This window comes from Cicer arietinum, chromosome 1, assembly GCF_000331145.2.
Source record: "Cicer arietinum cultivar CDC Frontier isolate Library 1 chromosome 1, Cicar.CDCFrontier_v2.0, whole genome shotgun sequence".
Taxonomy (NCBI): domain Eukaryota; kingdom Viridiplantae; phylum Streptophyta; class Magnoliopsida; order Fabales; family Fabaceae; genus Cicer; species Cicer arietinum.
The window spans coordinates 47261098-47272877 of record NC_021160.2 but is presented as its reverse complement, the minus strand read 5'-3'; the positions used below and the strand labels follow the sequence as shown (position 1 = coordinate 47272877).

Here is an 11780-nt window from a genome sequence, read left to right as displayed (position 1 = left end):
AATTTATCCATTATTTTACATTTATATTAATAATGATTGGTTAAACTTTCGAATTAATATTACTTTTACAAGTTTATAATTTTAAGTTATAAAACAAATTAATTTACATGTATTTTCTTTTTGGTAAACTCTTACTAGTTTAAAATAAAATTTGATAAATTTTGGGAAAAGTATAAAATAGGTGAATAAGACAATGAAAAGTAAGAATAAATTTGAAATTTCCTTATTAATTAAAATCTTTTTAATAGTTTGAATAAAATAATCTTAAGTTATTATTTTCAACTATTATCTAGGAAAACTTCTTTCAAGAACACCACTTTTAATCATTCAACAATCCACGTTTCAATCTTATTTTTAATGTCTTTTCTTACATAGTTTTATTTCTTGCTATTTTAAACAAGACTTTCATACTGGTCAAATTTATAAATTATAGATTCCTTCTTAGATTTACAAAATCTTTGTTTTCTCCAATAGTAAGTCTCTTGTTTTTTCCCAAGTGTTACTTCTGTTTGCTTTTTCTTTTTTACTTTCGCTCTTAGGTATAGAAGGTTATTTTTCTTCTAAAACTACCATCTTTGTGTTTTAGGTTTTCCTTTTTTATTCTTTCTTTTTCCTATGATTTTGAAAGGGGGAAGAAGCCATGGAAATGCAAAGTGCACGAAAAATCAAACGAATCCAGTAAGAAAGAAGCTAAAGTGGAAGCCAAGAAACTAATAAACCGACCAAAGAGAAAAATTCAAAGGAATTAAAAGATGATAGAGAATACAATGTATCATAAAAGTTTTTTCACTGTGGAAGTCTTTTCATATGACTTATATGAAAGTCATCTTTAGAGTTTTGATTTTTTAAAATTAGTGTAAAAATAACTCTAATTAACTAAAGTTAATCTTTTTTACCGCAAGAGTCTCTTCTAATTACTTTTGCGATGGTTACCATAAAATTTATATTTATAATATTCATTTTAAAAAAATTGTGTATTGTATTTACAATTCATATTTTCCTTCATAGTAAAAATCGATTCTCTTAACTTTTTCAAAAAAATATTTTTACTATAAATAAAAATTATTAACAAAATTAAAATTTAAATAATATTTTTGAGATAATATTAAATTATTATGATACAATTATAGATATATAATCAATAATTTCCTTTCTAATATATCTAGATCCTAGAATGTAAGCCTTGCTTTTGGCTTGCCTCGGCTTGGCCTTTTTCTCGCCAATTATATGATGGGAGTATTTTTTAATTATATCCATATTTGTATTCACACTCTCACTTTTTTTATATTGAATAAAAAATTATACTCTTATGTTCAATAAATATAACTCAATTGATATCTATAAATATGTTGATATTTAGAAGTTAGAATTCGATTTAAAATTTCTATCTTCTTCACACTTAAGATATGTAAATCAAGCCAATTTATTAAAAAAATAAATAAATACTTTCTATATTTCTCCCGGTCCCTCACTTTATTTACTTTTTTTTCGTTTTCTAGATCAATCATAAACTTTAAGTTATGGTATAGTATAACAGTGAGTATTTTTATCTACGAGAGATAACAAATTTGGAGTATGACTAGGGATGTAAGCAGATAATAAATCCCTTTCTATGATATATGTTGACCTAAAGAAATATCCAAGACCAAATATATATTTATGGTAACCAATTATGTATTAACATTGTAAAATAAATTTTATATATATATATAGCCTAAAATGATAAGGTTTTTTAGGAAACCTAAAATAATAAGTTGATGATTATCATTCACCTTTTAATATTGTAAAAGTTTCCAAACAGTTGTAATTATTTTATTGGTTAATCTTCATATTTTAATAATTAATAAAAAAAATATCTTTCTTAAATCTTAATTTAATTAAAAAATATCCAATATTATTATATTAAATATTTTATCTTAGATTCAAATTAAAACTTCACAATTTATAAATCTACAGTGATATTTATCATCCATTCTTCTTCTGAAGAAAAAAAAAAACATATATAATATTTGTCACACATGATCTCTTTAGTAACTATGCTATTCATATTATAATATGCACGTGATATAAAAGTATCCATATTAGTCAATTAAAAGGTAAATTTACATAATCGCAATTATTGTCGAATCTTTTACTTTGTGCAAAGGTCTAGCCAACACGTGAACTTTGTGGACGAATAATTATTTCATAAACATAATTTCCTCCATTCATACTTACCAACTCTTTTTGATGATCTAATTATGTTAAATGCTACTCCCTCATTTCACATTGGTCTCAAAATGAACTACTTTTTTTTATTTTCAATAAATAAATAAAGAAATTCTTAGTTATACTCTTCTCATTTATTTATTTATTTTGGCGACTTATATTCATTTCACAATTTTCTATTTTGTACATTTATAATTAATATAATTTAGTAAAAGTATTATTATATTTTCTCTTTCATTTATATTTCTTTTTTAATTTATAAAAGAAATTGTCAAACGTATCACTTATTGTAAGACAGAAGAAATATCACTTAACCAATTAATAGAATTCACTATTTTGAATCATTCTTACATTAATTCTCCTATAAAGTAATTCTTTTGTCCCATAATAATTCACTCATTTGCATACACAAAACTGTCCCTAAATGAATACATTTCAATTTCCAATGCACTTTCTTTTTTTCAATTGTACTATTTAATTAGTAATATTTGCATTATTTTTCAATGTAATATCTTTCATTATGCATTAATGACATTGATAATGCATTAATACTTAACAAAGATAATTTGATAAAAATAATATTATCTATTTCATTTATGCACTTTTTTTAATGTGTGAAATGATTTAATAACTCAATTATTATGGGATGAAAAGAATATCGTTTAATTATGGTTTTTTAACTATGAAAACAAAAATCATATCATTTTTCATCAAATTTATAATTGTGATTCACCCATCTCAATGGTGACCATATATTCCTCCTTGTGCTCCTAGGCTCTGTTTGTGCGATCTTGAGTTGTGATTCGACAATGACTAACTAATTTTGATGCAAAACATTTATTTGTCTTAATGGATTTTTGCTAAGCGACTAATTTATATGTCATCAAGTGTCACATAAGTATGTCACTTACAATATCATAAATAATCAGCCTGTGATGCATAGGTGAAGAAAGTGTCTTAACATTTTGAAAGCAAGAGATCGACCAAAACATAGATTTTGGAATGGGGTACAAAAATTGTGAATAAGGTAAAATAAATGAACTAATAAATTGTATTTAAACTTTTTTTTTAAGCCAAACAACTATTAGGGATTTGCAAATTACATATCTTCACCTATATAATAAAAATTTGGCTTAATTGCAGTTTTGGTCCCCCTATTTTAGCTGAAAAGCGAAAGTAGTCCCTCCATTTTGTTTCTCCCCAGTTTTGGTCCCCCAAACAAAATTTTAGTCCAAAACTTGATGAAATTTTATTTTTTAAAGCCGTACTACACCATTTATGGTCATATATTTCAGGTACAATTATTGCAAATGAGATCTTGAGGCATTGTGTGACTTAAATAAATGCAAAAAAAATGAAATTTCATCAAGTTTTGGACCAAAATTCTGCTTGGAGGACCAAAACTGGGGAGAAACAAAATGGGGGGACTACTTTTGCGATTGAGTTAAAATAGGGGGACCAAAACTGCAATTAAGCCTAAAAATTTATTTATTTTTCTTTTATATTAATTGTTTTTATAATTAAAATAATTTTTTTATTTGTTTAATAGAGAAGCATGGAAAATTAGTGATATAGTGTATTAAATATAAACTTAACTTCCGTAAAAAAAAATTAAGGACTTCTTTGATTGTGTTTTATTTTATGTTTTGAAAAACTATTTTATAAATCAAATTTAAGAAATTGATTAAAAAAAAATATCTTTGGCATTCTATTTTTTTAAACTGTTTTGGAAATGAGAAAGTGAAAAACTTGTTTGATAAGTTTATTTTTTAAATAGTAGTAGAAGGTAAAAATTATTTTTAAAAGTTAAGTCAATTGAATAAAGACATCTAATATATAATGTGTTTTTAAGATAAACCAAAGTTGCATATTATTATAATTTAGCCATTAATGAAAAGTGGTGATTTTTCGTGTTTTTTAAATTCTGCTTCATACGTGTTTGAAAAGGAAAAACTATAAAATAGAACACCTATAATTTGTTTTGATTTTCTGTTTTTAAAAATAAAAAAATAGAAAATGGTTTCTTAAAATAATATTGTAAAACATTGTAATCAAATAAGTTTTAAATTTTTTATTTTTTTAAAAAAATAGTTTTTAAAAATTGAATCAATCCCTAATAAACTTGATACTTTTGATTTTGGCTCTTTGATAAAAGAGTGTCAGGCTATTATATAGCTTCTTAATTAAACCATGAGAAATTAGTTTTGTAAAAAGATAAGTTATTGTGTTTAATCATTTCCTTGTTAGGGTTGGCACTTCTTGATCAAGTACTCAAATGTTTTGGGTCTCTGTCCTAACGTATGCTAAATTCTATTGCTGAAATTATATTTTAGTCTCAAAAAATAGGGAAACATGAAAAGTTAAAAACAAAGTACAAGGACATGTCACCCCTAAACATGACAAGGATGCTGAGACATAGATTGATTTTGCTTTCCGGAGCTTTATTTCAAGTTTTTTTTTTTTAATTCCATCGAATTTATACTTCATGAATGAATTCTCTTATTTTCTGATTGAAGATAAAACTTTTGGCTTGATCAATGTAGTTTCCCACCTTTTATTTTATCCAATTTAAGATTTTTGTTCATCCATTTTTAAATCTATCATTTCGGTTTCTAATATAAGTTTTTTTTTAAAAAAATTTCACAAGTGAGCAAAATATATAAGATTTGAAAAATTGAAAGGTTAAAATCCCAATTTTAAAAATAAAAGGACCGAAATTATGATTTGGATAAAATATAAAAATTAAAATTGTAATTAAACAAAAAATAAGCTATAAATAGTTTAAATTCTTTAAGCTATAAATATGCTCTTGCATCTTCATTTCCCTTATTTGTAGTAAGTCTTGGCGCAGACATATATAAATTTTCTGCCTAGAACTTGTAAATAAATAGTGGAAAAGCAACTTGTTGCATAGTAGTATTTTGGGAATAATTTTAATAGTGTACTACATTATCTAATTTTTCATTTGTTATTTTTATTTGTAAGTAGACTATAAATATTGAAATTTAATTACATCTTAATCCCAAAATATCATTCTATCAAAATCCTACTATAATTATAAATTCCTTGCATTCTACTGATCATCAACCCTTAATATTCACATTATCTAAAAAAAACTCATGTACATAATTTAATACATATGAATGAATATAATAGACAAGTATTGTCGATATCTTAAATTTTATTTTGACAATTAATACAAATCGGTTACTTTTTTATGTTATATTATTAAAATAGAGTGAAATGAAATGATTTAAAGGAACACATAATTATTATCAAATGTCATATATACATAGTCAAATTTTGTATTCTCGTTTCGGTTTATTTTCTCAATTTATGCCTCGCCAGCAAAACCAACCTACATATATATATAAACAATTTTGAAAATAAGACGACAATAATGCAGCACATCCCATACATAATCGATCCATTATACTAACCCTATGATACACATATAGTGAATAGATAGCAACCAATGAATGCAAAGAAACTTTATGTTTATCATGAACCTTACTATATCAAATAAAAACCTTTCTTTATAATGTTTATTAAATGATGTATTGCTCGCACGTCCACAATAAACTACATTGCCAATCTGTCACACCATGGCGGCTCATATTAAACACCAATCCCAATCCCTTCTTTTCTCTCACTTTCACCCTCCTTCTCTCCTCACCACCACCCCTCCCTTCTTTTTCCGGCGACCCCACTTTCCCAATCACCATTTTCTACACTAATCAACTACTCAAAAAATTTATCAACTTTCTTCTATTATTATTACCATTAATCATGTACAAACGTAGATTTAACACCAAACCATTGTATGTCACTGACCCAGATGAGCCCGAGCCCGAACCCATATCGGAAGCTGCCCCTGCTTCTCCTTCTTCTTGTGAAGACACAAAAACTGAAGAACCATCACCCAAGAAAAGGTTTCAGGCTTTTTCTTTTTTAATTTTATATTTTCTCTATTTTTATGGATTATTTTTGGGTTTGTGAATTTGGAAGTTAAAAGTAGTTAACCGTTGAAGTGTTTTATGTTTCATGATACTATACGTAGGAAGGAGATGAAGAAGAGGGTAGTGACTATACCAATCGGTGAGGTGGAAGGATCTAAAAGCAAAGGAGAGACATATCCACCGTCGGATTCGTGGGCCTGGAGAAAGTACGGCCAAAAGCCCATCAAAGGCTCCCCTTATCCCAGGTACATATTTTTAACTAATTGATTTTCATAATTGTCATTTTTAAGCTAGATATATAATTATGTCATATGTTAGCTTAAGTTTAAGGCATCTAGATGGAAAGTTAATTGCAGTGAAAAATACTAAATATGGTTTTGGAATATGAACTAAATTTAGAAGTTAATCAAATTCAAATGAAATTAATTTAATTGCTTGTTTGAAATGAAATTTGGAAGTGCATGGTGGAATTGTGTGTGAAGGATAGAGGCTGTCTCCACCCATCAGCGTAGAAAAGCCGGTTGAGGGTGGCTGTGCTAAAATGCGCATTATGGATTATGCTATGGTGGTGGTAGTTAGGAACTTTGGTTGTTGTGATAGCACACGCGAGCTTTGAACCGCGTTGCGGTCACGCCGTTGATAATAATTAGAGAAAAGAATATAACAATCTTAAACTATAGAAGCCGTCATTTTCTAAGTTTGATCTTTTTTGTTTCTGAGAGAAAACATTTTTGTTTTATTTTTGTAGTTTATCTTGTATGCACATTTCAATTATTTGTTTATGAAGTTATAACTTTAAATTATGTTTTTTAAGCTTTACTCGGATAAACAAATTTATCTTGTAGATTATATAGTGGCAGGATAAGAGCCTATGAGATTGTGCATGTATGTTTTTCATGCAACATTTGCATTTACCAAAACAGACAAGCATATAGTATTGTGCTAACATGCACATTTAAACATGCTGACACATTAATGCACAACTAAATATAAAAATAAAAATTGGAATCAACAAGATTGAATTTAACATAAGGTGTTAATTTCACATAATATGGGGAACCACTTTTTGTGTATAGTTGAGTTGGACCGATTCTAATATTTTGAATATTTTATGTAGAAACATTTTTAATGCTAATAATAATTTCATTTAATTTTATTTTTGTAAAGTAAAATATTGTAATTAAAGATAAATGAGTGTATTTATTTTACACTTATGAGACTTTTTTACTTGTTTTATTTAATGTTTTAAGGCTTAAATATATTTAAAAATAATAATATTTTTGGGAGGCCTAATGTCATTGCTTTAGCAGCTTGGACCCCATATCGTTTCTGCATTTGAGACAATATGTGAGAAACCAAAAAATAAATTCAATATGTTTGTTAATAATTTTGTTCATTTTCTTTAAGTTAATTCTTTAAAAAATTAAGATACAATTAAATATATTAAAAGTATATTAAATAAATTTTATTTTACTAAATAAATTATGAATAAACAAGTCTATACTTGTATAAATTTATCATTTTTTAATGTGTGTTAAAATCCTAAATAATCAAATATCATAGACATAATGAAGAGAAAAAAATATAAGAGAAATAATAAGTTACTGAACTTTTATAGTGAATCTAATTCACTCTTGATAAGAGTATTAATATTGAATTAATTGAGGTTAGCTTCCATTGTTTTTGTTTTTGTCATGGAAATTGTTGCAAATCCACAGAAAAATATTTCTCTTCTACTGTTTCTTCTAATATTTAGCACAACATGTGCATAAGATTAATCTTTTGTTAGTAAATTATTTTTGCTTACTGAATCAAAAATAAAATTTTGTTTTGCTTATTTAAAAAAGCATAGAAAAATGAGATATATGTGAAGGAGTAGCTAGCATTGATAGATACCAAATGTTAACATTGCTTAGAATTTTATAAAGTCGAGACTTTTAAATTAATTGTGTGAATTTGTATTATACTATCATCTCTTAAAATTATTATTAATATTATTATTTTGCAATTGGAAAATGATTGTTTTTTGAAATGATAAATAGTAATTATTAATTTATTAGAGAGAAAGTTAAATCTATCACCTGTTATCATAAACAACTCCTCAAACCATGTATGAGTCTATTGAGAATGATTAACTAAGAATCTTAGAGAAAGCTAAAAACAAAAACCAAAAAAATATAGCAATGAATATATAATTGTGAATTGTGATTGAGAACACGCGCTTAAGATGTATAAAAGTACACCATTCTCACTTGTTGTTTTGGATTATCATCCCAATCAACATCACTAATGTTTTTTTACATTATCAAATCAAAATATTTCTCCTCACAATAATATTTTTAATTAATTAATCAATTAACTAATGAATTTGAATCTGAAAAATGCAGGGGATACTACCGATGTAGCAGTTCAAAAGGGTGTCCCGCTAGGAAGCAAGTTGAAAGAAGCCGTGTGGACCCTACAAACCTCCTCGTCACTTACGCCTACGAACACAACCACCCTCTCCCTCTTCCCAAATCTCATTCTTCTTCCTCCGCCGTAACTGTCACCGTCGAAACTCCCTCCACAGGCGACTCTTCCGCCGAATGCGCCGCCACCACTGTCCATCCCGAGGATCTCACCGTTTTCGCCGCACATCCCGATTTCGAACTAGCCGGCGACTCAACGATTCTTCTCAGTCACCACCACCACGCCGTGTTCGGGTGGTTCGACGACGTGGCATCCACCGGCGTTCTTGTAAGCCCGATCTGCGGAGAAGTGGAGGATCTGACGCTGACGATGAGGGAGGAAGATGAATCGCTGTTTGCCGATCTCGGTGAGTTGCCGGAGTGTTCAGCGGTTTTCCGGCAGAGGAATATTCCGAGTGGGAGTGTGATTCAGTGTGGCGGCATCACAGGATAACGCTGGTGAACCTTTTTGTTTTGTCCAGCTTTGCATTGTGATTATAATATTCGCGGCCTGAAAATCGTGCGCTATTAAAAAAATATGAATTATTGTTAGATAAAGAAAGAATTGAATAAGTTATTTTATTACAGATCATGGAATTTTTTTAATGATAATTTTGCTTTGTACATTTTAATAAATAAATAATTATTTGCAGGCCAGGCTACACTTTGCATTATTGTTCTATCCAATACTTTTCTTGTTTTGTACATTTAATACATTTTCAATCCTTCACATGCATCGCATTAATTAACTGAAAGTCTACCATTATTTTTCTGAGATTCTTTCCAGCAACAAACAACGATCTGATCATAGAATTTTAATTTAGTAGTAAGTTGGATAAATATTATGAATAGTCAGAATAGAAGAAAAACATTATAAATGGAATTTGTACACACTTTTAATCTGATTGCTTGCGTTAAAACATTAGTAGATAGCCAGATTATTTCTCACTCATAATCTGTTGGATAAGTTAACTTGCATGCAGGAATTGATGATAGGTCCATGAAGATCATGAGTGCTAGCTGATATAGTTTGATATGTAGGTTAAGCATGCACACGCATAATCATTTTACACGGCTGATTTATGTATTTAGTGTATTGGGAATCTAGTTTTTATGAAAGGTGCATGCATTGAAAATAGTCGTTGGGGCATGTACGCCAATATTGCAATTCCATAGAGCTTATGCCAAGCTTGTATTTGTTAAAGTTAATATATGAAACTGACAAAAAGCTTTATGGGCTTTTATATGCTACATGATTAAAACACAAATATGATGCTTTTAACAAACTGATAGTATCTACGTGGCTAATAGTTTGGTTAATTATATGAAACTGTTGGCTTATGCTTAGCTAATTATGAAGTCCATGGTACGGGTGGCGGTGGCGGTGCTATATGATACGGATACATGAGATTTTTAAAATTTAAGATACAGTATTGTTTAGATACGTTAACAAAAAATTTATTAAAAATATTATATGCATGCAAAATATTTGTAAAAAAATAAATATTGATTATTTTTTATTAATATATATTTATAATGATTATAATTTTCATAATATATTTTAATTCATATATTAGGATATAATAAAAGAATTTAAAATAAGTATATTTTAATTTTATGTGTTAGGATATCAATAAAAGAATTTAAAAATAAGTATTGTCTTTATAAAATAGTCAACAATTCAAAAGCATTTTTTATTGTCTCTTTACCTAATATCATCGTCCAATAATAAACATGATTTCTAAATTTAGTTCATCAAGAAATAATTTTTTCAATTCTATATATAATTTCAACACTATCTTAAATGGTTCATGTACATCTGAAGTGATATCTCAAAAAACTTGTCACGTTTTTATTCTTTTTGTCTTTCATAAGATACATGTATATCGACAATTTATCTTAGAAATATCGGATAAGTTATTTTAATTTCCTTTGTCTTTCTAGAAAATGTATATGCGAGTAGTTGCAGAATATCAGTATCAAATACATACATGCTACGGGTGCGTTCCTAATATTGGATATCAACAAAATAATCTATCAATAACTAAGCTGAAGACCTGAACCAATATACGCTCATTGACATAGAGCTCAATTATATTGTACTAAGAATCCATTAAACTTATATTTGAAATTGAAACCAATCTGACTTATCATTATCATGAACTTATGCAATGAGCTAATCTTTAAACATACCAATAACCTTATATCGAATACACTAAATACTAAGGATGCAAGAGAAAGGAGCTTAACAAAGACAAAGGATGTACGTAGTTGTTACTATATTTATAGGCATAGCATACATCAAGGGTTTATGCACGTTTGCATGCTCATTGACCGGATCCACTGCAAATGAGTAATTGCATACACTACATTGATCGGCTGGTTTGAAGTATTTAGAAAGTAGATGTGGTGGCTACTGGCTAGAGACAACTTTAATGAGTAGATGCAATCATTTCACTTACTATAGGTAGCAATCAAACTCATACCTATCAACTTTTTTTTACATTAATAAATTTTGATACAATTAAGACACATGATGTAAATGTAAGTAAATGTGATTCCCAATAGTTTAGGCCGCCAAAATAGTATGTGTTAGAAATTGTTAGATTATAGTAGTAATAGATAGATAGATATTTATGTCTGTAGTGTGAGGTTTGTAAACTCTGTTAATTTTAATGAAAATCCGTTGATTTTTTGACAAAAAAATACAAAAAGAATCCCTATTGAAAAATAGCCACATTTAATGTTTGGCTTACCTCAAATAAAATTATTTTGATGGAGGGAACCTAAAAAACGAAAAGAATTTCTGTTACATCAAAAAACTTATAAGTATCTGAAAAAAATATTAGGATGTCTCTATAAATTGTTTTCCATTTATTTTGATAAGCTAATTGAGATAACTTACAAAAACAACTTATTACAAAGCTTATATGGAATTTAACTAATTCCATTTTCAATTGTAGAGGAAATTTATAAATAAATAAATAAACTCATATATAACATGTCTTTATGACTTTATGGAATAAATACTTAACTAAATAAATCTATGAACTCTCAGAGAAATGGATTTAGTAAATAAAACCCAATGCTATAAATATAAAACCAGATACATGTAATAAAAATTTAAACTTGGTTTCTATTTTAGGCCCAGAACAAAAAGCTGGTA

General features: G+C 27.6%; 1 protein-coding gene across 1 annotated transcript; it reads left to right on the top strand.

Annotated features, from left to right (window-relative positions):
* Positions 1-5743: 5743 nt before the first annotated feature.
* On the top strand, positions 5744-9294 carry LOC101504205 (probable WRKY transcription factor 69). Its single transcript, XM_004487525.4, has 3 exons — positions 5744-6140; positions 6269-6412; positions 8555-9294. Exons 1-3 carry the CDS (start codon positions 5761-5763, stop codon positions 9066-9068), a joined length of 1038 nt encoding a protein of 345 aa, XP_004487582.1. The 5' UTR covers positions 5744-5760; the 3' UTR covers positions 9069-9294.
* Positions 9295-11780: the final 2486 nt, after the last annotated feature.